Raw genomic sequence first — 26,348 nt, forward strand, 5'->3', positions numbered from 1 at the left:
CCATCTTGTTCAGCTTATTTCATCAGATGCCCTCAGACACAATGGAGTTGTTGGGTCACATGCCTGAGGTCCGGCAGGCTCTGGGCAGACTGACCAGTGACCTTGGAGCCCAGCAGCCCTGCCAGGGTGGTGTCATGGCCACTATGGACGGCCTCCCAAGGCGGCAGCCTGCCTTTGAACACTTCAACCTGATCTGTTTCCCTGAAGGAGGAGCAAGGTAGGGGCAGGAGCTAGAGGCAGCCGAGCAGTGTCCCTGCCAATCTTGCAGCGTCCAGTGTGTTTTCCATCTCCCTCGGAGCCTGGCTTGGGTCAGAGGAGGACCTCAGAGGAGGGCACCCAGGCCTGTGGCTGGAATGTGCACTCTCAGGGATGTGCAGGAGTGAGGCGGCTTCTTCCTCAAAGAACCGATGAGCTGTGCTAGTCAGGGGCAGCCCAGGACTGACCAGGCCCCGGGGGCACTCAGCCCACAGTAAGGTATGCTTACTGGTGAGAAGCATTGTCTGAAATATTTTGCCCCTGAGCGGGCATGGGGATGGGAAAGGGGGGCTCTGTTTTTATCTTACTGAGGCATCATGCTTCAAAAGGCCCCCTTCCTAAATGCCAAGACTTTTCCTACTAGACGGGTACAACCAGAGGTAGCTTTTGCTCACAGACTAGTTGGGACAGTGCTAGGGTTTCTGTGCATGGGTTCTGGAGTCAGCCAGACCTGGGTTTGAGCCCCACCTGAGCCTTTTATAAAGCTGTGTGACTTTGGGCAAATGGCTAAATCTCTCTGAGCCTCTGGGTTTCCAGAGGGATCATGGTATTTACTTCAGAGAGTGCTGGGTGGAGAGCTGGCTGCTTGGGAAGACTTGATATATAGTTATTGTTATTTCTGAAGGAGCAAGAGTAGATTATCCCCCTACGTGGAGGGTGGAGTTGAGGCTTCATATGGCACCTCCTCCCACCTAAAGAAACTGCCTTTTGTCATCACATTTGGACAGTTATTTATTTATTGAGTACTATGTGCCAGTCACTGATCTAAGGACTTCATGAGTTGTAACTCATTTAATCCAGATGATTCAATAACCTAATGAGGCTGGTACTCTTACCTTGCCCAAGGTCACACAGCTGTTATGGGGCAGATCTGCGATTCAAACCCAAGCAGCCTGACTCCTCTCTGGCACCTTTAATGGCCAGCCTGCTGCATCTTGAACTGCGGTGTTGGAGGAGACTCTTGAGAGCCCCTTGGACTGCAAGGAGATCCAACCAGTCCATCCTAAAGAAAATCAGTTCCGAATATTCATTGGAAGGACTGATGTTGAAGTTGAAACTCCAATACTTTGGCCACCTGATGTGAAGAACTGACTTGTTTGAAAAAACCCTGATGCTGGAAATGATTGAAGGCGGGAGGAGAAGGGGATGACAGAGGATGAGATGGTTGGATGGCTTCACTGACTCAATGGACATGAGTTTGAGCAAGCTCCGGGAGTTCATGATGGACAGGGAAGCCTGGCGTGCTGCAGTCCACGGGGTCGCAGAGTCGGATACGACTGAGTGACTGAACTGAACTGAACTGCTGCATCTTAGCTCACCCTAGCAGCGCTCTGACCAGCCTGGTCTCCTTATCACCTGGGCATGGGGATTCATTCAGCCCACACTGGAAAGGTCGCTGGCTCCAGAGTCAGCCTCTGTTTTCTCATCCAAACAAAAAGGGGCCTGAGGAGTGGGTGATCCATGGGCCACGAGAGTGGGTGACTCATGCGGTGCATTCCTGTTTTGAATTGGAGAAAAGGTTTCTGGTGATGAAGCACTGTCGCCAACAAGCCTCTTTTGCAAGAAGGGAGGGGGCCGGTCTCTGTGGGGTTTCACCATGTGTGGTGAAGCCCCGTGGGGCCAGGGTTGTCTAGACAGGCTGTTAGGAGGTGGCAGACACCGTGGGCTCTTTCCCCACCCCAAATTCCTGCAGACTGTCGCAGGCAATCTCCAATTGGCCCGAGGCCCCTGCGTACTGCTGGGCTGGGGGAGGGCCATGTGGGCTGTGCCCACCCCCACTCCAGGGCCTGCAGGCTGCCCTGCAACTTGGTGCATGTAGGGCAAGTTTCTAAATACCCACGTGGACAGTAGTGTTAAAGCATTTCTGTTTCTTCCTTCTTAATTATACAAATTCAGTAAGAACAAAGTATGTAACAAGAATTCAGGTAATTTCAAGGCTTGTCAAGGAAGGGAATGCTCACCTACTGCTGGTGGAAGCTGTGACATGGATTGGCCACTTTGGAAGATAATCTGGTGCTTTCCTGTGAAGTTGATAGGCATGCACACCAGAACCTAGCAATCCCTCTCTAAATATGAACCCCAGAGAAACTCTGGCTCATGTGCTTCAGGAGATGTGGACAAAAATGGTCATAATAACCACAGTTGGAAAAAGCTTTATCATGATCCTTTGCACAACCCATGGCCCTGAGCCCCAGGGCCTGTTTAGTTGGGAAATCACTGTTGAGGCAGGGCCCAGGCGTAGCCTGGAGATGAGGACCTCAGAGGCTGTCTTCTCCCACCCTCAGGGCTCACACAGCGAATAAGTCACAGCCCCACAGGTCAGGGGTGGCACCGGGACTGGAGCTTTGTATTCCTCAGGGCTGTGTGTGTGTCAGCTGTTCCCTGGCACAAGCCAGCCTGGGAAAGGGCTGACTTTGCCCAAAGAGCTGTCCTGTGGCTCCTAGGGACCAATAACAAGCAGACCCTTTTCTGTCTTGGCAGTGGTGGAGCTAAAGGAAGAGCGATGGCCTTGGAACTAGAAGACTCAGGTTCAAACTCTAGTGTGGTCACCCACTTAGCCTCGGTCTCCTCGAGAAGTGGGATTTCTCATCCCCGCACTCAGAGGTGTCCTGGTGGGCAGACTACAAGCATGCACTTTGCGGAGTGGGTTCAAACCCCCTCCGCCAGTTCTAGCGGTGTGACTTTGGGTAAACTCCAGTGGTTTTTTTCCCTATGGATTAGGATGGTGGAATGATGCTGATCCTGCCCCAGGGTAATCCTGGGAGGATTAAGTGATAATGCAAGAGAGGGGGGAGATTCCCTGTACACATTCATGAGGTGCTTTGGAGGGTCCCCAGGAAGTTATGGAGTGTAGTGTCCAAGGAGCAGGGCAGGAGGTAGGAGACTCCTGGGGACAAAGGGGCAGGAGCAGCAGATAGACATACTGTGTCCAGGTTAATAGTTCACCGGTTGTGTGACCTCACGCGAGCTACTTAACCTCTCTTTCTCAGTGTCCTCATCTGTGCAATGAGGATAATTGTTGTCCCTACCTTACAGGGTTGTTGTGAATTACTGTAATTTGTGTAAAGGCCTTAGGCCTTTGCCGTCGCAGTCGCAGTGTGATTCTATCCATACCACCTTGCTGACAGAGGCTTGTTGTGCTGTAGTTCTGCCATCAGCTCTCTGTGTGACCTAAAGCAATACTCTCTCTTTCTGGGTTCAGTGACCTCGACTATGTTTGTAAGGGCCTCGAGCTACTTGACAGCACAGCATTCTCCAAACTCCATACACCTGGGGTTTCCTGGAGAGGCTGGAGTACAGCTTCCTGCCTCAGCCAGGATTCTGTCAGCTGATGAGTGTGCAGTGCTTCAGACACCACACTTTGGGACACATGACCCACAAAATGCCCTATTATATATGCGGAAAATGAGACTTCACCTAGCCCTTTACACATTTCAAGCTGACCCCTCTCCTGTGCCTTGTAACCTCTGACCTCTGACCTCACCCCTCTTGCCTCTTTCCAGACCCTGTTCTCTCTTCAGCAATTCAGGGTGCTCCCTGGCCAGTCCTCACTCTCACTTCTCTCTAAATATAGCTAAGGTTATCTTGCTTCACAAGAGGACTAGGGCCCAAATGTAATGAACATGAGCCCCATTTATACTGCTTTTAGGCTTCCCTGATAGTTTAGCAGGTAAAGAATTTGCCTACAATGGAGGAAACATGGGAGATGTGGGTTCGATCCTTGGATTGGGGAGATCCCCTAAAGGAGGAAATGGCAACCCACTCCAGTGTTCTGGCCTGGGAAATCCCATGGACAGAGGAGCTTGCTCTTAGGTACATATGTCCCTCACGCCTTAGGACAGCCAAGTGAGGTCAGAACAGAGATCATAGCTGTTCTATAGACGAGGAAGCTGAGGCTCAGAGATGGCAAGTGACTTGCCCAAGGTCATGTGTTCTGTAAGTAAAAACAAGCCAGAATTGGACCCAGGCAGTTGGTTCCAGAGTCTGCTTTTGGACTGTTGTGGCCTCGGATCTTGTGTAACCAACAGTGGGAGGTGAAAGTGCTGGGCAGGCTGACACTGGAGGACTGTGTCCATTCTGAGCCCTAGATGTGGCCAAAGCATATTCAGAAGAGCTGTGTCTTCCAGCCCTGCCTCCCACATTCCCCATTGCAAGTCCTCTGCTTTCCTCTGAATCCCCTGGCTCCACCACCTCACCTCACTGAAACTCTCTGCTGTCCCCAACTCCCTCCAAGATCCTGAACCCTTAGTACACTGAATTTAGAGACTAGCACCTTCCCCAGCAGAGGCTGCCTTGGGGCAGGCTCATCCTGAGGTCTCAGGGCTGTGGGCTGACCCTTCCCTTGGCCAAGCCTGCAGTCAGAGATGCTTCAGCTCTTTCCACCTCCTGAGGCTCAACCTCCAAGTACATCCCTGGGCTCCAGGTGTCAGCTTGGCCCCTAATCCTGTTGTCAAATGGCAGACTTAGCTCAGGGCCTCCTGGGGAAACTTCCCAACACCAGCTGCCCTCTAGGCTCAAACAGGGCTCAAAAACCACGTCCTCAGAAGCACAGAGACTGTGTTGTCTGATGGCCTCACAGTACAGATGGGAAACTGCAACCCAGAGAGGGTAGGGTGTCTGCCTGGGGCCACAGGACCAGGCAGTGAGAAGCAGAGCTGAGGCTGGAGCTTGCCACCATCCCCCAGCCAGTGTGCCCTACCCACTACGGCCTCTCAGCCAACACCCTGGCCTTCCCGCCTCGCTGCCTGTCTGCTGGAACCTGAGCTAACATAGCTTCTCCAACAGCTTTGTTTCTTGAAACCATTATTTGAAAACAATTTTACTTGCCAGAAGCCCCAGGCTCTTAGGGCTGAGAAATCAAACCTCATAGACAAGGAAGAAGCATTGTCTATAGCGAAGTCAGCAAGATGGGCCCAGACTCGGCTACAGTGGTGATGCTCAGATGGTGGGACATTGATGCCATCCCCTCCCTCTGCTCCCACCCCCTGCATTTAACCACAGCCACAAGGAGTCCCCAAAGCCAACAGGATCACAGATCTGCACATCTGGTCAGGGCAAGATGGGTGCTTAGAGATCATCCAGTCCAGGCTCTGCACAGATGCGGAAACTGAGGCCCAGAGGGGATTAGCAAGAGACCAAGGATCAGAACCCCGACGCAGCATCCCCTGGGGGTCTCCGGGGGGAGGAGGATACCACAGAGACACCCCCCCCCACCCAACACACACACACAACTAGACTCACAGACCCCTGTCTGCCACTGGTTCTTACCTCTCTTGGGGTCCATCCAGGTGTGGCTCCTTGTGGCCTGGAGACGTGGGCCAGCCCATTTGGGGGATGGTTGGAGGTATCACTGCTTCTCAACTAACTTCACTGGGCCTCTGTTACCCCTCTGCCCCTGCCACAGGGGCACTTTTAAACAGCTGGCACTGGGCCCCCCTCCCCTTAGCCCCTTGCCCGCTGCTCCCTGGCCGCAAAGACCCCTCTGCCTTTTACCTTATATGAGCTGAAGAGGCGAGCCCGGTGTTGGGGCGAGGCGGGTGCTGAGTCCTCTCCGGGGCCCCCATTGGCCCAGGCGCCTGCCACGTGACTGCCTCGCCTTGACCTGCCCCCGGTGCCGAATGTTGCTTTTACCCCCTAAGGAAGGAGTGGTTGACAATTTTCATATTTCTTCTAAATTTGGAGATTTCAGACAATGCTGGGAGGCTTGGCTCCAGCTGCCAGAGGCCCATGTGGAAGTCATTAAGCTGGAGAAGGGGGGCTGGGGGGAGAGCGGGAGGCAGGGAGAGGAGGAGGAGGAAGGGGGTAGGGGCCAGAGTTCTGAGGGTTGCCAGTTGTCAGCCTGGGAACATGAGCAAACTCCCTGGGAGCAAGCTATGTGTGAGAATTTCCTCCCTCTCCCCTGGCCCCTGTGTCCCAAGGCTGGAGTGGGAGTGCTAAGATTTTTTTCTGGGACTCTCTGGCAGGGAAGATACCCGTCCTGACTCCTGGGGTCCAGAGGGTGGTGGGAATGGCAGGGGATAGGTGACCCCGAGGAAGTAAATCCTCTCTCTAGAAAGTTGGGACGCTGGGGGGCCAATCGCATCATTGTGCAAAGAAGGCTGGCGCCCCAGAAGGGTAGGGCCTGCCCTGGTCACACACAGGGCCTGCGACCGGCAGGAGAGGGAGTCTGAGGACCTGCCTCTAGGGCTCTCCTTCCCCTGAAGTCCTAGCCTAGAGAAATGCCTGTCCTTCGCCCTTTATCATTATACTCTGGCCATCAGAGGCTCTTAGACAGTCCTTAACATTTTTCATGCCTCAGTGCCTTTGCATTGCAGTCCTCTCTGACAAAAGTGCTCTCTCCCTAATCTTCCCATGGCTGGCTCCTCCTCCTGCTTCTGGCCTCAGAAGTCACCTCTGGGAGAAGCCTTGTCTGGCCATAGTGTTAGTCTCCATCGCTGCCTCTGCTTGCTGCCTTCCAGGGCTGTGCCTATTTCGTATGTATCTACTAAAGTAGTTGCTTTTCATCTGGCTCTTCCCAGAGAGCACGACTCCCCTGGGGAGGGTGAGTCCCCAGGCCTCCTGCAGTGCGGGCGAGGGACCGCCAGAAGATGTCTGTGGAGCCAGCAGCCGTGGGCAGAGGAGCGAGATGTCTGTGGAGCTGAGGCCGGTGGAGGGCTCCTCCCAGTGGCCTTGTTGCTCAGAGCTTCCTTTCTATGGTGAGGCTGGCTGGACCCCAGTCACCTTCATTCAGACTCTCATTCATGGTCCCCTGGACCCCTGGCCCACACGGGGCTCCTGCCCTCCCCTTCCCTTTCTTGGGGCAGGATTACCTCTAGAATTCCCTCAGGCCGTCTTGCATGGGGCAGCTAGGTGGCCCCAGGGGTGTGGCATGCTGAGCCCTACACTGTACCTGGTCTTAAGAGGCTCCTGGTCTAGTAAGAGGGTCTTCACCCCGACTTCGTTCCTTCTGAGGAAAGAAATCTCTTCTCGGGAGCTTGTGTTTGTTCCTCCCTTCGCAGTTTCTTGGCTGTGAGGTCTGGGTGCAGTTGTTTAGCTGCTGCTCAGTGAAGTGGGGAGCACAGGGCCTGCCTTTTGGTGTTGCCGTGAGGGTCAGGTGGGGTGCAGTCCTAGGGGATGGGCCAAGTCTGGAGCACTGCCTCTGCTGCTTCCCACAGCGGGTGGGGATGGGAACTGTGTTTAACATCTGTGACCCCCACTTTCCTCCTCTGTAAAATGGAGCCAGAAGCAGCCCTCACCTCCCAGGGTTGCTGTGAAGATGAAGCCAGACAGTGCTTATGAAGGGGTCAGTCCTGTGGGGCTCCAGAATAAGTGCTCAGTAAATGCCAGGTATCTACCCCACACCTGACACATAGCAGGCTTGCTATTCATGTCATCTGCTTCCTTCCTGAGCCAAGAAGATGGATGCCATTCACACGTGTGCCCCTGGGGTGTAAGACTGTGGCGACGAAGGCTTGTCACCCCCACCCTCTACCCTGCTCAGTGTTTCGTCTGACAATCCAAAGCACCACCAGAGGACCCCAGGGAAAAGATAAAGCCAGCCCGATGGAGCCATCAAAATTATGGAATGTCCACTTTGGAAGCTGTGAAACTTAATTTATGCTTCTGTTACTTCTGCTACTGTCACATCAGGATATTACATCAAGACGGAGAAGAAAACAGAAAAATAATCAGTGTAAGTCACGGAGAGACCCACTATTTGAATACTCACGAACTCTGTGCTTGGCCAAGCATGAGTCGGCCACCCTTGTGAGCCAAGTTTCCTTTATCAGGAAGTCTTTGACTAGAGGTCAGAGCAAGTATTTGAAATGACCTGGAGGCAGATCCTAGGAGAGGAGGTGTCCCGGAGCCATAATATCTCAAGAGACTAACTAAATGGCAGCCGTTTGTGATACAGTCTCCCCAGATCTGTCTCAAACATTTTGGAAACCATTTCTGCTTGCTCTCATGCCCTCTCTTGGGAGTTATTAGTGCCTTATGTCTATTAACCATTGTGTGATGTGGCTTTTCTCTCCACACTGTGGCGAGGCAGCCATGAAACCCCTCCCTTCCCAGGGGAAGCAGAGACTCTGGCTTTGTGAGGAGGCCAGAGTGAGGCATCTGGGGAGGTGAGGGCAGCTTCTTGTTAGGGGCTAAGAATGAGAGTGTCTGGTGAGTTCCCTGTCCTCAGAGGGTGTGTGCTGTCAGGGGCAAGGTAATCCCTAGTGGGAGGCGGAGGGGCCTGGAGACCAGGAGATTCGGGAATGGAGCAAAGCTACTCCACCTCTATTGGTGATCAAAGAAGAGGTTGAACTGGTACAGTTGAACCTGACGGAAGATGGGGTTTAGACCTACATCAGTTCAGTTCAGTCGCTCAGTCGTGTCCGACTCTTTGCGACCCCATGAACCGCAGCATGCCAGGCCTCCCTGTCCATCACCAACTCCCAGAGTTCACTCAGACTCACGTCCATTGAGTCAGTGATGCCATCCAGCCATCTCATCCTCTGTCCTCCCCTTCTCCTCCTGCCTCCAATCCCTCCCAAAGACTTTTTTTGGCGGGGGCATGTGGGATTTTAGTTCCCAACCAGGGATTGAACCTTCACCCCCAGAGCACAGAGCTTTAACCACTGGACTGCCAGGGAAGTCCCAGGAAGGACTTTTTGAGTCAGTGGATTTACTCAAGGAAGAGATGTACTAATGGGGTATCTTGATAAATTGATGGGTCAGAGAACTCATCACTTTACCAGGACAGCTAACAGACTGAACGACAGCTTGACAAGTCCCTTCCAGCCCTTAGATCCTGTGAGCTTTATCTCACACCTCATGTTCTCACCCCAACCTGTCCCTGACCCCTAGCCCTTATTTGATGCTAATTTGGCCCAAAGGCAGAGCTCAGAGGTGAGCATTTGGGAAACATGTTTTCGAACATTGAAAATCAAGCTCGTATGTTTCTGTGATGAGCATACAACTTTTGTTTCATTGACCGAGTTTGATTCTGAGAGGTAATAAACAATTAGTGAAGAACTGCTTATAATTGTCATCAAACCAATTTTTAAAAAATACATGTATTTTAAAATATTTATTTCACTTACTTATTTGACTGTGCCTGGTCTCAGCTGTGGCCGTGGGATCTTCACTGTGGCATGTGTAATCTTTAGTTATGGCATGCAAACTCTTAGTTGTGGCATGTGGGATCTAGTTCCTGATTAGGAATATGGAGTCTTAGCCACTGGACCACCAGGGAAGTCCCTCAAAAATATTTTATAGATAGCGGCCCACAACATATTACTGAGGCTAAAGATCATAGTATAGAAGAAGATATATGGAATAATACCATTTAAGTAAAATGATGTGTTTGCCAAACTGCAATGAGATACCACTTCACACTCTTCAGGATGGATGGCTATGATAATAATAATAATTATCACCACCACCAAAACCCATAGATACTTAGACACTTGTTCACTGACCTCTGTAGCAGCATTAGTCACAATAACCAAAATGTGAACACAGCTGAAGTGTCCATAAATGGATAAGTGAATAAACAAAATGTGGTTCATGCATACAATGTAATGTTATTCAGCCATAGAAAGGAGCAAAATTATGGTACATGCAACAGCGTGGGTGACCTTTGACAACATTATGCTAAGTGAAATAAATCATATACAAAAAGGATGAATACTGTATGATTCCACTTATATAAGGTATCTAGGAGACAAAGTCATAGAGACAGAAAGAATAGTGGTTGCCAGGCCTGGGGGGAAGAAGATGGGGAGTTAATGTTTAATGGCTGTAGAGTTCCTGTTTGGGATGATGAAAACGCTCTGGAAATGGATAGTGGTGATAATTGCACAACACTGTGAATGTACTTAATGCTGTTTAATTGTACACTTAAAAAGTTAAAATGTTCAGTTTTATGTTGTGCATATTTTTACCATAACAAAATAAATGACGTATCTGTGTGGAGGAGTAAGTGTGGATGTAGCAAGATGCCCTCCTGGAGGTTAGGTTTGTGTTTCGACTTGCCTTAGTCCACAGACCAGGACAGAGGGTCATTATGAACTGCCCAAAGGGAGTATTTCTGGGAAAGGCAGGGAGAGAGGGACCTAACAAATCTTTTGTGCTGATCACTGGGGAGGGAGCGGCTGTAGGGGAGGGGCAATGGTGTGGTACAGTCCTTTGAAATTTCTGTGACTCTCTGGCATATGAATGCTGTTGGAAAATGGGACAGATTTGCCCTGTTGAAGGGCCCTAGGCAGTTGGCTTGGAGCCCTTCCCTGGTCTAGGGAGAATATTAGCTTTCAACTCTGTAGGCCCTTTGGGGATTGTGAACTTGACCCACAGTTCTGGATGCAACTTACCAGGAGCAGCTTCTGCTTGGACAGTCATATCCTTCTATCATGGTCGACACATTGATATAGCACCAGGTGGGGCTCATGACTGTCTATACCCCCAAGACACCTGTAAGGGTTAGGGGACCACTGGATTGGAGAAGGAAGTGGCAACACACTCCAGTGTTCTTGCCTGGAGAATCCCAGGGATGGGGGAACCTGGTGGGCTGCCGTCTATGGGTTTACACAGAGTCGTACACGACGGAAGCAACTTAGCAGCAGTAGCAGCAGCAGGGTGTGTAAGAGAATGGTGGTAAGAGCCTCTGGGAGAATGGCTGCATTGTGCTTTGCTTTGTGGGCTTACTGGCATATGAGGCCTTGAACATTTAAAGTCTGAGGAGCAATTGGGCCACAGTAACCACAACCTGAATGGTGCAAAGGAACTGCCTGTGACACATGTGAGTGTGTGTATGGTTGCACATGTGTGTGAAAATACACTGTTAGATGTTTGCAAGAATATGGGAATTTGGGTGATTTTGTCTTACTTCATTGTAGTTTTCTGTTTTTGATTTTTTTTTCCTGATTTGCACTGAGGTGATGAATTTAACTAAAGGGGTTTAGTTATATTCTATATTCTATTATATATACAGTTATTATAATATAAGGACTTATATTTTTATTTCTATCTAATTTCTTTTTTTTGTGTTAAGAAGATAGAATATATTAGTATGTAGTACTTTACAAAATTTGTAAAGATTTATTTTTGAAAATAACTTACTTAAAATATATTTGTTTAAATAACCATGGAGATCAAACCAACTCTTAGTCCATGTTTCCCCAAGGAGAAGGGCACTAATCATGACTGCTAATGAAAGGGGTCAGTTTTTTGTAGAAGCCAAGAGCAGTGTGCTCATTGTTTCACCTGCTTGCCACAGAGCAAGTTCAGGTTCACTGCCCCTGTATGAAAGGGTTATGGTAACAGAGGGCAGTTATTGGAGATAATTTCCAGATGGGAGCAACATGGTTGGTGGGATTAGGTGAAATTACTTTAATAGTCCCCTCCAGGCCTCGGCTTAAGTTGACTTTGCTTATCCATCTCTCCCCTTTGCCACAGAGGCCCCCTCCCTGCTCCCTACCCTCACCCTGCCCGTGTCTCCACATCTGACACTCCTCAGCAGCCCTCAGGACTGCAGGCTGACTCCAAGCCTTTGTAAACCACCGGGGATTATTAAACAAATCCTATAATTAGAAGCCAGGTTTCCTAAACGAAGTGAAAAATGTAACGTTACCCTTTGTTTGTTCACTGGATGCTCAACGCATGTCCCATGACCCAGAGGAGCTGTGACTTTGGGTTTCCAAGAAGCCTTAATAAGGTAATGTTTATAAAGTTCTTAACTTTACAACTCCATCAGAGCACAACTCTGTGAAATGAGGACAAGCTATAATTCCGAGATATCTGCCCCACTCCTTGCCCAGTGGTAGAGAATGTTGTTCCCTTATGTGATGTGTGGAAAGCCCTAAGGCTGGGATTGAAGGAAGTGTGTTCTGGTCTCAGCTATGACACTGAACTGCTGTGTCAGTCCCCTTCCCTCTCTGGACTTGTGTTTACCCTTCTGTAAAAGAGAGGTCATGATGAGACCTTCTTGTTTTAAAAGTCTCTTGTCACACTGACATTCTATAGTTTGATTGCTGTGTTTCTCTACCACAGGGTTGTAACTCAAGAAAGAATTCTCCAGATTTTACTTCTCTTCTCTGGATTCATCAAAAGGACTTGGTAATGTACCTTGAACTGGATAAATTGGTTGGGGTTGGAAAGACACATGGATGTATCCTTTTGTGCCTCAGCTTTGAACCCTTAAGGGCCTCTCTCATGAGATAAAGTACATTAAAAATAGTGTGAAAATGACTTGCATCATAAAAAAAACTCTTCAAAGGAATTCAAACTGGTCAACATGAGGAATAGTGGAAAGAACCACTGTTCTGTCTGGAGCTGGTAGGCACTATTCAGTTAACATAATTCCATGGTAACATTGTATATAACTGACATTTATTGAGTTCTTTCTATTAACCAGACTCTGGGCCAAGGGTTTACATCCATCCTCTCAGTTAATCTCATAGCAAATCTGCGAGATAGGTACTTTCTCATGATCCTCACTTTATAGATAAGAGACAGAACCTTGAAGAGATGAAATAATTTGCTTGAAGAAAATAAGTGGTTGGAGCCAAGACTCCAGAACCTGTCATTGATCTTTGTAAATCCACTGCCTGTATACTTTTGATCCAATTATGGTGCTTGTGGAAGCAAGTATCATGATGAAACTTCCACCACACTGTGTTGCTGAGTGATTCTGATGAGCAGAGCCCACTCAGGCAGCCTACATAGGATGTGTAGATGAGAAAGGCGCCTTTCCTGGGCCAAGCCTCCAAGAGGATTACTTGTTACTGCAGCACGACTTGGCCCATCCTGACTGATACTACTTGTTACAGAGAGAGGGATCAGCTTTATTCTTTGTATTCTCAAGAGCAAATTTGTCATCAGCAGATGGAAGAACGGGGGAGATAGACATTTTTAAAAGAAGTAGAGACTAATAAGAAACTGGGAACGTCTGATAGGAGTATCACTGAGACGCCAGCAAAATGACGTGCAAGGTCCCCTTGAGCCTGTGATTCTAAGAAATGGTCTAAAAACAAGATTCGTAAGTGATTCTGGAATGACAGGGTCAGAGCTGGCTCTGTGGTTGAGATAATAAGATAGAATGCAAAGGAATCCCAATATGGAAGACAAAAAATTATGGACATAGTTATGTGACTCCTTGACTGAAGAGCCAAAACCAGTTTTTTCCAAGAGCATATGATGTGGAGGTGGGGGGTAGGATGGATGGAGATCACGGTTAGCCTGACCTTTGAACTCTTTCCAGTGCTGACTCAGAAAACATATCCCTTGGGCACCGAGCCCTCTCTTCAGACACATTTCCCTCGAACGTAGGTTTGTCCGTAGAGCATAGCCAGGCTGTGTCAGAAATGACCTGGATGGCTTTTGGTGCTCTGTGTGCACTGCCTAATGACAGGGTGCCCACTTCTAACCACAGCCTACATACAGTGCTCATTCCCTAACGGGCAAACGTTAGGGTTGGGTGGGGGTCAAAAGCGGCTTTGGGAGCCCGGCCTTTCATCTCAAGCTCTGCCACCCTTTTACCTACTATATGAACATGGGCAGGTTATTTCCCTTCCCTGGGCCTCAGTTTCAACTCCTGTGAAAATCTTTTTTCTTTTTATTCTTTTAATGTATAACCTCCTGTTAAATGTAGAAGTCTAGTTTCTGGTGTTTTCAGTCATCTGTGTTAACTTGGAAATGAGCATTTCAGATAGCACAGTAGGGTAATTAAGCAGAGATCTTAGGGAAAAATCTGAATTCTCCCTGTTCTGCCTACTTATGAGAGCTCCTGTGAAAATCTTACATTTACATAGGATTGATGCCAGGAATAAATAAAGCCCCAGATGTAAATGTGCTTTGTAAACTGTAGAGTGTGACCAGTTGAGAGGGGTATCACTGTTACCACTAGCCAACTGCTTGCAGCATCTGCCTGGGTGCTAGGCCTGGACCACCTCCGGCTCCCAGGGTCAGAAAGCTTGGCCTATCTTCTAACAGCAGAAGAATGGATGGGGCTTCTTTCCTGGGAACCAGACTTTGGAAATAGATTCCACGCTAGGCACTTCTTCCTCTTTCCCCACAAATACAGTATTTATGAGAACTGACCTTCCAATGGAAATTTGGCAAGATTTCACATTCTGGAGACATTGTACCTTCCTCCACATGCCCTGAGGGCTGAGGTCATGGGCTTCCCAGGAGATGCAGGAGTTCCCACGGATACAAGAGGTACAGGGGACTGAGAAGAGAGGGGCCCAGCAAGACCCTAAGTCACAGGCTTGTCCTAAAACGTTGATACTGTTACCTCTACCATCCTCTAAAAGAATATGAGCTCAGGAAATGTTTTAACTGTTCACTGCTGTACACCCAGTGCCTAGAACAATGCCTGGTACATAGTTGGTGCTCAGTATATATGTGTTAAATGAAGGGAACAAACCCTTCTCAAGACTTCTTAAGGCTCTTCCTTGCTCCTACCTTGAAGGTCACAGCTCCTAGAAACTTACAGAGCCTCCCAGACAAGATATGCAAACCCCCACTTGGTGCATCTTCTCAATATTGTCTCCCAAGAGGCTCAGACCACAGGGACGAGCTTCTGTTGAGAGGCCTGGGTTGAGTTCACTGCAGCTCTAAGAGCCTGCAAGTTTTGCAGGCTGTTTTCTGGTCTAGGGAGGCAGGGTGGGGACAGAAGCCTTGGCTGTGGCCATCAGTGCTCCTTGCTGAAGAGTGAAGGTGATGGATCTTGGAGTCTCTGCCTGTCCCCCAAATGCTGCATAGTGAGTAGCCTTAGGGTTTCTCTCTTTTCTCAGCAGATCCTGCCGTGGTCACAGCGGGGCCCAGACTCCGGAGTCAGGCACTTGAGAAGCACATATGAATAAGGTGTGTCCAAGGCCTGCAAGAAGCTTCCGCCTGATGACTCTTCAAATCAATATTGAAACGAAACCCTCACAGGCAAGACCTCATCCACAAATTTGTGGGCATACAGGTATACTCCAAAACCTGGGCAACAAAAACAGCACTATCTGAGCCAGTAGCTGAAGCCAATATGTAAGTCAGACTTTGGTGAATACCATCCACTATTAGCTGTGTTGGGGGGAGCAGGTCTTTGAACCCAAGCTGCAAGGGAAGTGCCCCCCTCCCCCTGCCTCTCCCTCCCAGGACTCCTCTCCCATTAGCAGCTGTGAGACACCACTGCCTTCTCTGCTCATCGCCCACAACACAAGCTCCCTCCGCCTCTGGGGTCCAGGCTCTGGGAGACTGAAGAGAACATTTCTCACCCTTTTCCTGCTTCCCCTGGAGGATGGGGCTTCCCACCCAAAATAGGTGCAGACCCACCCAGCAAGAGGAGGGGCTGACAGTTGGCGGGGAGGAAATCAGAACTCTGGATTTTGTAAGTCCAGACGTCCTGTAAACTCTGACCAGAGTATAAACATCCCCTGGGACTGAGGGGAGGATATGCTGGTGGGCAGGGGGCCCGGCGCCTCCATCTGCCCTGAGGACAGGCTGTTTATCCCACATCCTTCACAGGCCCCCTTGGGCTCCTTCCTGTCTCTGTCTGGGCAAGTAGCGGCAGGCAGGATGGCCCCGCATGGAGGCCTGAGGCCTCAGACGTCAGACTCATCCTCTCTGGGTTGGAAGAGAACTTATAAAGCTCAAAGAGCCCAAGTCCCTGTTTTTCTTGAATTTCCCTCACAGCTGGTCTTCTGGCCTCCACTAAAACACCTTGGCTAATGGGGAGCTCACTCTTTCCCAGGGCAGTCCATGCTATTACTGGCACTCTGGCAGCTGAAAAGTTCTAGAAGAAAGTGCTTCTAGAATTGTTTGGTGTGACCTGATTGAGCACAGCTCAGAATAATGTGTAGCATGGCCATTCACTGAGCCCACACTGTGCCGGGTGCTTTAGGTTCGTTTTCCCATTAATTTTCCCTCCCCTCAAGGAGGACACAGGCTCAGAAGAGTTAAGTTACTTGCCTGAGGTGACTCAGCTGTTTTGTGGTGGGGCTGGGATGCAGTTGCTATAGTTCAAAGTCTGTGCTTTAAATATTAACCTATTCTGGTTCTTCCTGATCAGAAAGCAAAAATAGCACACATATCACAAAAACACCCATACAACAAACACAGTCACACACAAACCAATCACATTACTATAAAAGCAACCCAAACTAGCCAAATCTTAAGTATCTATTGTATGCTGGGCAAATCATAATTTTTATGATAAAGCCATTTTAACAACCCTATGAGGCAACTGAGGCTCAATGAAGTTAGAGAAAAAAATGGACGTGGCAAGCAAGTGTTCAAGCACCATTTCTGAAGTCTGTAATTACCACTACACCCTATTGCGTGATAGGAGGAGACTGAAGTATAATGAAAGGCAAAACCTTTATCACTGTTATTTTCAACAACTAAAGCTCTGAAAAGTGGGATGTGCAATCTCAGAGACAAATGATTGCCCTACACTGGAGGTGTCCAGCAAAGATGCTTTAAAAGGAGCTCTTACACTAGTAAGGGCTAACACAAGATATTCCCCAGTGTCAATCTGCAACCCAGAAACACAAACTTGACATTTTCAAGGCTGGATCCTGGGTGGAAGAGTGGCCTTGGCCACCCAGTCCCAGAGCACAAGCCCACTCTTAGAATCCTACCCTGCCTCCACTCACGTTTCCTTGACTGCCCCTGGAAACGGAGGCATTGGCTCCTGGCCTGGGCAGAGGGTCATGTGGACGTGGTGGGCCTTCTGCATATCCCAGTGGCCGCCCATTCACCCAGGCCTTGCCCTTTTTTGAGAACTGGGAGCTTTCTGGCTGGGTCTGTTCCCACCAACAGCGTTCCCGTCCAGGGAGCTTAAAATAGTGCCTCTTGGCTGGGGCCCTGAAGCGAGCAGTGAGGGAGGCATTTGTGCAAATATGGGCCTGGGAGAAGAACTCCTACCCCGAGAGGGTGGGGGATGGGGTGGGCAGCTCGGCAGGAGAGCCAAGACCTCCAGTGGAGGATGCGCCCTCTTGGCCACAGCCCCCTCCATCTTGCAGCAGAGGCGCCTGCTCGTCTCCTCCTGCCTCCCCTGACCTTACTGGGTCCACTTGGGCAAATCTCTACACTGAATCCCACAGGCCTTCCTGGCTCAGCCGAGGCTCCAGGGTGGGCCCTCAGGGAACAGGGACCTCTGCATTCTTCTGCTGGTTCTATCCTTGTCCCCCTATCACGATGCCCTTCCTACCCAGGAACATCCTAGGTAGCAACCTTTTTTAGAAAAAAATTATGCATTTAGCTGCACCAGATCTTAGTTGCAGCATGTGGGATCTAGTTCCCTGGCCAGGAATCAAACCTGGGCCCCCTGCATTGGGAGGGCGAAGTCTTAGCCACTGGACCACCGGGGAGGTCCCCAGAAGCATTCTTTGGAAGGCCCAAGTCAAAACTTGTTTTAATAATCACAGTGACAACTGCAGCTGCCACTGATTAAGGGCTTGCTTTTGTCAGGTGCTCTGCTAAGGGCTATAACATGCATTATCTCGTTTGGTCCCCACAACCATCCACTGAGAGCCAAGTTACTATTATCTCTACTGTGCATGAGAAACTAAGTTCAGAGATGTCAAGTAACTTCCCTGAGGTCACACAGCTCTGAAGTGGCAGAGGCAGAATTAAAACTCAGGTCTGTCAACCTCTGAACTCTGATCTCCTGGGCTGCATCTCCTCCTCTGGTTCCCCGCTGCTCTGGCCTCCCATGCTCCACCCCAGCATTACCACCATGTGTCACATATATATAGCTGTTTGGATTGAATGCATCAGGTATTTAGTGAATGCCTGCTATGAGCCAGGAATATTGCTGGGTGCCAGACCCATAGCCTGGGAACTCTTAGATCCCTATGAGGACTGTGTTTGGTCTTGGGTTCAATGACCACCCCAACATGCACGATCTGGTTTGATGATGTCAAGGTGTGGCTGAGGCAAGCATAGACCCTCCTCAGTGACCAGCTGACCATTTGGACACTCCTGCCTCCTTGCTGACTGTGATGTCCCTCTCCTTCCTGCACACCAGGAAACAGCATGCATAGGAATCAAATCTGCTTTGAATCCTCTGTGACTTTGGGCTCTCTGAGCCTCAGTTTCCCCATCAGTAGATTCAGGATCAAATTAAGACTTCACCACAGGATGGTTGGAAGGATTTAATAAAGCAGTGCATGTGGTACTTCCCTGGCGGTCCAGTGGTTAAGACTCCATTCTTCCAATGCAGAAAGCGCGGGTTCAATCCCTGGTCGGCAGACTAAGATCCCATATGTTGAGCAGTGTGGCCAAAAGATTAAAAAACAAACAACCACAATGCACATGAAAGACTTATCACTGTACTAGGTGGTCTAAGTGGAGGAAGAAATGGCAACCCACTCCAGTATTCTTGCTTGGGAAATCCCATGGACCGAAGAGCCTGATGGGCTACTGTCCGTGGGGTTGCAAGAGTTGGGCGTGACTGAGCGGCTGAGCGTGCATGCATGCAGGTAGTCTAAGTAAGTAGAATTAAGCAGCAGCTATTATTACTTATTGTTTTCCTGAAGATTACGTTGTCCTGGTGCCAGAGGCCTAGGGCCTAACACATGGTAGGTGCTCCAAGTAAAGGCAGCCACTCACACAGCAGACAGAAGCCACCACCTGGCCCCTGCCCCCTCACTCCTGGCTGGTTGTATGTCATGCAGTTCCTGCTCTGATCTGGAAGGTGTCCCGGGCACTGGTCCTCATCAACGCTAGGGTTGCTCTGGCGGCCATGGCAGGCACAAGACTTTTACTTACCTGGTTCCCTTGTTTTCATCCAGGGAAAAGGAGTGGCTGGCGTGAAAGTTCTGCCAGGGTGTGCCTGCTCCTCGGGGACATCTGGCTTTCTGGTGGTGCCACCTGGCGGTGAGTACAGAACGCTTCTAGCTGGGCGGCCGCCTAGGGACCTGGTAGCTCTGAGCACGACCATTTCCTGCCCCTTGCTCTCCAGCCCATGTAGCCCTTCCCTCATTCCCCTGTATTGATCACTGACTGTGAGAAAAGACCTAAGGGGTCCCTGTGGGGTCTCTGTTATCATGCCTCCTTCAGGCTTGGCTCTGACCTGCAGGGTAAGGTCCCTCAGGGATCAGCCAGGGTTCATCCTCAGGATATCCTTTAGGTCTGATGACCTCTCAGTGGTTTCTAGAAACCAAAGTTGGAAGAACGGGCCTGCTTCCTGGCTTGAGCTGGCCCAGGAATGGGAAACCCAATGATGGTGACTGGGTCCATCCTTGACTCCTCACTGTACCTGCTTAAGTATCCACAGATCCCCCTCCCCTCTCTGGGGCCACCAGAAGGACTGGCCTGGCTTCTCGGTTCTCTGTCTTTTAAAAAGTATTTGAATGTATTTATTTGCCTGCATCAGGTCTTAGTTGTGGCATGTGGGATCTCTAGTTGTAGCGTGTGAACTCTTAGTTGCAGCATGTGGGATCTAGTTCCCTGAACAGGGATTGAATCCAGGCCCCCTGCTTAAGAATTAGGAGAATAAATTGTGCTCGAACCAGCCTTACTCAGCTGTGCACCAAAATGCTGTGTGAGCTTGGGTAAGGCCTGTCCCTCCCTGGGCCTTGGTCTCCCTGTGGTAGAATGGTGATGGGGCAGGTGATGGGTGAGGAGCCCTGTAGTTCCCTGACTGGGGCCTTGGTAAGGTGCAGATTCCTGGGACTGCCTCATTAGAACTCTGGGGCCGGGACCCTGGAATCTGCGAAGTTGGAAGCTGAGGCAGCCAAGCCCTGTCTTTGGGAGATGAAAGCCCGCAGTGTGTGTTGCTGGCAGGCAAGAAGAGTGTGGTGGTTTCAGGGGTCCTGAGAAGCTGAGGAACCCCCTTGTAGCCCAATCCCCATCTTTTAATTTCTCCCTTTCTGTGGATGCAGGGAGGGGCCCCCCAGCTGCATATCTGTGGGACCCCACCAGCAGCAGCAGCAGAAGGGCAGCAAGAAGGCTGCATAGGTTACAATCAGCTTGCCCCCATCCTTTGCCACCTCATGCTGGCTGTTTCACACGTCCAAAGGACAGTGGTGTTGGGGCTGGGGCAGCCTGGGATGGGACTGGGGGCCTTTGTTGCTTGAGGAGGTATTTTCAGAGTCCCCCTCCCTCTGGAGTTTCCAGTGATAGAATAGAGCCCTGTCTAGTATTTGACCAAATATGGTGGTATCTCTCATGAGCTCAAGCCTCAGCCAGCTTCTCAGTTATGCTGTGGAAACCTGCCCCGGACAGATTAATCTTGTGACATTCAGGAGCGCCTTGCACCCTGCGTTCTTCCCCTTGGCGATTCCTGTAAATGGCCACAAGTGGCCCCAATAGGACGGTGTAGTCCTGGAGCGTGCTGTCTGTGTTCCTCCCCTGTGCTCTTCACACCCCCTTCACCTCCTCCTCAGGGGAGCTTGCTTGCTCGCATTCAGCTGGGCTGCTCACTTGAGGGGAGAGACCCAGACCAGGTACATCCAGCACATGATTCTTAGACAAGAGGACCCTGGGGTTACCTAAGCTCATGAAATTTTGGCCAGAGCCCATGAGGTCCAAAGCTCTCAGCCAGGAGGGTGGGCCCAAAGAGGTAGAAAGGAGAGTTGGCTGGGCCATGAGAACTGTGCTTGCTCTAATGCTAAAAAGAACAGCAAGAATTGATGCTTTTGAACTATGGTGCTGGAGAAGACTCTTGAGAGTCCCTTGGACTGAAGGATATCCAACTGGTCCGTTCTAAAGGAGATCAGTCCTGGGTGTTCATTGGAAGGACTGATGCTAAAGCTGAAACTCCAATACTTCGGCCACTTCATGTGAAGAGTTGACTCATTGGAAAAGACTCTGATGCTGGGAGGGATTGAGGGCAGGAGGAGAAGGGGACGACAGAGGATGAGATGGCTGGATGGCATCACTGACTCGATGGACATGAGTTTGAGTAAACTCCGGGAGTTGGTGATGGACAGGGAGGCCTGGCGTGCTGCAATTCATGGGGTCGCAAAGAGTCGGACACGATTGAGCGACTGAACTGAACTGAATGTTCCCAAGAACAATTACACTGTTATTGTACAGTGATAGTCTTCATAATAAACAGCTATGTTTATTGAGCACATGCTACATGCCAGGCACTGTGTCAGCTGTTGAATGTGGCTTATTTCCCTTACTCCTAGTAACAACCCCTAGAGGTTGTTCTAGACACAGGGGAAATGAGACTCAGAAAGATTTCCAGGAGAAATGGGCCAGGCCACCACATTCTTGGGCACGGCTCCCATTTTACAGAGAAGGAAACTGAGGCTGAGAGAGGATGGAAGTCACAAGCAGCCACGCAGAGACAGGCCCTTGGAGTGGAGACCTTCTCTACATGAGGGGGAGCATTGCATCCAGAAGGCTGGGACAACCAGCCATCAAGTCCTCACGGACCTCATGGACTTGGCCCTCGTGAGAGCACACAGATTCAGAAACATGTTCACAGCAAGCTTGAACTGTGCAGAAAATATGCCAAGAAAAGCAACATGGGGGGTGGATAAAGCCCTGCCTGGAGACCAGGTATGAATCCCGACTTTGGCATCCCTCACTCACTGTATAATCCTAGACAAGTCCCTTCTTCACTCTGGCCTCAGTTTCCCTGCCTGGGAGCTATGGGGGTGCCGAGGGCCTCTGAGCTCACCTGGGGCTGGCTGAGGCCGGGGTGCCTGAGGCTGTCTCCCTGGGAGATGGGGCCTGTGTCCTGCTCCTGGCCAGCGTGCTCCGAGGACATTTGCTGTCCTGACCAACGGACAGCCTGTCCCTCCTCCACCCTCGCCCCCTTGCCATCCCCCAAACTAACGAAGCTGATTGTCTTAGGTAGCCCTGTGGGTGCTGGCTGGGCGGCCGGCCGCAGGCCACAGGCGGAGGTGCCACCCGCCAGAGCCCCACCAGACACACAGGGCATTGTCCCTCAGTCAACAGCCCCTGGGCACCTCAGCCCGGCTCCTGGCTTGCCCCCACGCCCCTCACCGCCTGCCACTGCGCCAGGCCCGCCAGCTGGGAGTCCAAGGTTCCCAGGCGATGACGAGCCCACCCACCCACTCCCCCGGCAACCCCCTGACGAGCTATAATTGCTGCGCTGAGTCCTGTTGCTGCCATTCTCGTGGCGGAGGCATCTGGGGTTCCAGGCGGGCGGCAGCTGCAGGCTGATCGCCTGGCTTGCAGGATGGACTGGCCGCATAACCTGGTACGTGGCGATTCCCCACCCCACCCCCACTCCTTTTTAGGGCCTGAGTGTTTTTTTTACTTCTTCTCCATTGATTAATGGCCACCTCTGTTTGGCTTGGAATCTGCAGAGGCGAGTTCTCCCTCTGTCCTGTCCCCCAGGACGAGAGAGAAACAGAGACTGGTCTCAGAGCCTGCAGCCATGGCCAGCGGCTCCGGCTCCTGAGCTGGGTGCAGCCTCACTACACCAAGGCCCTTTCAGGCCAAAGGCAACTGAGGAGATCTTGGCAATCTCAGTTATCGGGGTTTTTCCAGAATCTCTCTGTCCTGAGATCCAGGCTGTGTGACCTTGGGCAGGTCCTTCTGTTTCTCTGTTTCCCGTCTATAAAGGGATGGAGGGAGATGGGTTCTCTTCTGAATTTCTCTGAGTGGAGAGCCAGGGTTTAAGAATGCCATGTGAGCAGCTCAGATGAGAAAGCCTATTGTTAGGGAGATGTCTTTCTGTACCAGTGACTTGAATCTGTCATGGATTTGGTGCCAAGAAATGGTTCTACCAAGAGGGGCTCTGCTGAAACTTGTTTGCAAGGGTCAAGACTGGCTGGGTAGGCAGGAGAGATCAGCATGGGCCATGCGGGTGGCGGGGTGAGGGGTACAGGGCAGGTAGGCTCAGGGAGGAGATGAAGTCCCCTCTGGAGGCTTCTCCCTTCTGACCAGCCCTGACTCCCACCCGAGTCCTGGCTGTCCTCTCCCAGCTTCCTGTGGAGTCTGCATTCTGCTGGGCACCCAGGTCCTCTCCCAGGTGAATGAGAGGCTTTCCTGATGCTGCTTGTTGTGCAGGGAGGAGTGGACAGCAGCGGGTGGGGGGGGACAAGGGGTCGGGAAGGCAGATGGTTGGGGCGTGGAGGAGTGGAGAACCAGTGTCATGGAGTTCATCAGGGGTCTTTGGCCGTGAACGGCACACATCACCAACTTCATCTCCTGCCCTCACCTCCTGTCCACTCTATTTCAGCCCCACTGTTTCCTTTCAGCAAAGTTTTAAGCCACTGAAAGTTCCTCTCACACGGTTCCCTCCCCCACCTCTACACCATGTTTAGGCTCCCTCTGCGCACATCTGCCTCTGTCTTATTCTTCAAACCTCACCAGACTTGCCCCCTTCCCCAGAAAGGCTTTGCAAGACCACCCCACTGCCACCAGGCTAAGCGGGTGTCCCTGTGTGTCTCTGACCACACGCTGTGTGGCCCCATCCTCACCCTGCTGCTAGCGAGGCTTAGGTGCTTGTTTCTTCTTCACCATCTGCTTTCCTTGCCAGACTGCAAGCTGCAGACGGGCAGGGCTGGTGGCAGGCATTCATTCACTCAGCAAATGTTCACTGAATACCTAATGCCCAGTAATGTGCAGACATGGGGGACAAGGCAGTATGTGGAAACGGATAGAGTGCTGGCTCTCACGGAGCCTGTGCTTAGTGGGGGCCTGACTTGTGAAAGGATCACACGTACACTGGAAGACAGTAGTCATGAAGGAGGCATGGGGTGCTGAGAGCTCAAGAAGGTCCACAGAGGGCTCCCTAAGGAAGTGACACTGGAGCCAAGACATGTGGGGTGACTGTAGGAAGCAGCCTGTGCGAAGTCCTTGTGCGAGAAGAGGAAGGTTCGAGAGAAGGCCTGAGGCTGAAGCATGGGTGCAAGAGGAAACCAGGTGTGATTTGAGGAGGGAGAACACAGCAGAGGTCTGGCCTGGGGAGGTGATGTTAGTAGGTTGGCATTCCAACCTATCATTGGGCAGGTGTGGAGAACTGATCGGAAGGAGCCAGGGGGAGATGGGGAGATATGGAGTACCAGGTAGGAGGCTGCTGAGCTATCCAGGAAAGTGACAGGTTGGTGCAGGTAGAGAAGTGGATGGGTGGGGAGGTTTTTAAGAGGTGCAACAGGATTTAGTGATGAATGCGGCATGCACATGTATCAATACAAGTGTGGTGGGCTGGTGGGACCAGGCCAGGGCTTGACAGGTGGCTCCCCTAGGGGCCTTTCTTCTTCCCTCCTCCTTCCTTGTGCCCTGAGTCTTGGCCTAGGCAGTGACCTGTCTCTCCCACCTTTGACCTGTGGCCTTCCTTCCCAGCTGTTCCTTCTCACCATCTCCATCTTCCTGGGGCTGGGCCAGCCCAGGAACCCCAAAGGCAAGAGAAAGGGGCCAGGGCGGCCTGGGACCCTGGCCCCTGGGCCTCACCAGTTGCCACTGGACCTGGTGTCCCGGGCAAAGCCCTATGCCCGCATGGAGGAATATGAGAGAAACCTGGCGGAAATGGTGGCGCAGCTGAGGAACAGCTCCGAGCCGGCCAGGAGGAAGTGTGAGGTCAACCTGCAGCTGTGGCTGTCCAACAAGAGGAGTCTGTCACCCTGGGGCTACAGGTAGGCCAGGCCAGGCAGCCATGGGAAAGCTTTGTGTTGGGGGCTGGCGGGGATGCCCTGCCCACTCTCCCTGTCAAGAGTGAAGACCTTGGATTCAGAGGCTTAGGTGTGCATCCTGGCTTTGCCTTTTACTGGCTGTGTGGCTTTGGGCAAGTTACTTAGCCTCTCTGAGCCTCAGATTCCTCAACTATACGTAGAGGTGACAGTCGTATCTACTCCGCTGACTTGTTAAGAAATGAGACATCTATGCCGGGCTCTGATGTTGTGCTCTCCAAGTCTCCAGGGAAGGGCCTGAAAGGCCTTCCCCTAATGCCATGTCCTCCAGCTCGCAGTGCCTTGTACACACCGCTGGTTACAGCACCTTCAGGCCGTGCTGAGTTGGCTGTGTGCACATCCATCCCTCACCTAGATGGGACCATCCCGGTGCCTGTATCAGAATCATCTAAGGATTCTCACGCCCCATCCAATCAAAATCTCCAGGGATGAGGCCCAGCAAGTAGCAATTTCTACATCTCCACATGGTTAGGATACACTGCTGGGCTTGGGTATCAAGACCCGCTGCCCCTCGGGGACAGCAGTGGTGTCTTACCTTGGTTGTAGCTCCACTTCCCTGCACAGCACCTGCCACACAGAAGGGGCCACGTGTATATGTGTTGATTAAATAATAAAGAAAAGGACTGACCCTGAGGGGTCCTCACTCACGAACCCAGGCCAAAGATTTTTAGCCACATGATTTATATCTTGAGACTCTAGAACAGTATGTTCATAGGACTTTCTGTGACAGTGTAAAGCCCAATGTGGTAGCCACTAGCCTCATGTGGCTCCTGGGCGCTTAGAACGTGGCTAGTGTCACTGAGGAGCTAGTTTTGATTCTTTTAAGCTCGAACAGCCCCATGTTGCTAGTGGCTCCCATACCTGGAATGTGGCAACTGAAAGGGTCTGTAAAGACCCTCTGAAGCCGGGCTTCTACTTTGCTGTGCCCTTGACCTTCTTGGGGATCTTATGAGTATGTAGGCACTGATTCAGGAGGTCTAGGGTAGGGGGAGGTTCTGAATTTCTAACAGGCTCCCGGGCAATGCCGACGCTGCAGGCCCACAGGTTCACTGCCTGTCCTCCACATGGCACATGCTTGCTGTGCAGTGGAAACCTGGGCCAGGAAAGGCAGGGGCGTGGTGATGGGTGTCGGTTTGTCCTTCCCGCAATCTTCCTTCTTTCTGCCCTGTGCTCTCTCCCGCGTTCCCACAGCATCAACCATGACCCCAGCCGCGTTCCTGCAGACCTGCCGGAGGCGCAGTGCTTGTGTCTGGGCTGCGTGAACCCCTTCACCATGCAGGAGGACCGCAGCATGGTGAGCGTGCCCGTGTTCAGCCAGGTGCCTGTGCGGCGCCGCCTCTGCCCGCCGCCGCCACGCCCCGGGCCCTGCCGCCAGCGCGCAGTCATGGAGACCATCGCCGTGGGCTGTACCTGCATCTTCTGAGACAGCACTCCCCATACCCCCTTGCCGAGCAAGGCGATGAAAAGTAAAGGCTGTCTTTTGTAAAGCAAGACTGTTTTTGCTCCTTGTGGCTC

General features: G+C 51.2%; 1 protein-coding gene across 9 annotated transcripts; it reads left to right on the forward strand.

Annotated features, from left to right (window-relative positions):
- Positions 1–26,324, forward strand: IL17B (interleukin 17B). 9 transcript variants are annotated; one of them, XM_027545994.1, is made up of 8 exons: positions 6,113–6,950; positions 7,650–7,927; positions 12,271–12,336; positions 15,021–15,255; positions 19,008–19,092; positions 21,463–21,729; positions 24,490–24,779; positions 26,025–26,324. In XM_027545994.1, exons 6-8 carry the CDS (start codon positions 21,607–21,609, stop codon positions 26,254–26,256), a joined length of 645 nt encoding a protein of 214 aa, XP_027401795.1. In that variant the 5' UTR covers positions 6,113–6,950; positions 7,650–7,927; positions 12,271–12,336; positions 15,021–15,255; positions 19,008–19,092; positions 21,463–21,606; the 3' UTR covers positions 26,257–26,324. The 9 variants fall into 9 exon arrangements, with proteins under 9 accessions (XP_027401798.1, XP_027401797.1, XP_027401795.1 ...); XM_027545997.1 differs by lacking the exons at positions 6,113–6,950; positions 7,650–7,927 and adding an exon at positions 1–474 and having other exon boundaries at positions 15,018–15,255; XM_027545996.1 differs by lacking the exons at positions 6,113–6,950; positions 7,650–7,927 and adding an exon at positions 1–474.
- The last annotated feature ends 24 nt before the right edge of the window (positions 26,325–26,348 follow it).

This window comes from Bos indicus x Bos taurus, chromosome 7 (genome assembly GCF_003369695.1).
Source record: "Bos indicus x Bos taurus breed Angus x Brahman F1 hybrid chromosome 7, Bos_hybrid_MaternalHap_v2.0, whole genome shotgun sequence".
NCBI classification, from domain to species: Eukaryota; Metazoa; Chordata; class Mammalia; order Artiodactyla; family Bovidae; genus Bos; species Bos indicus x Bos taurus.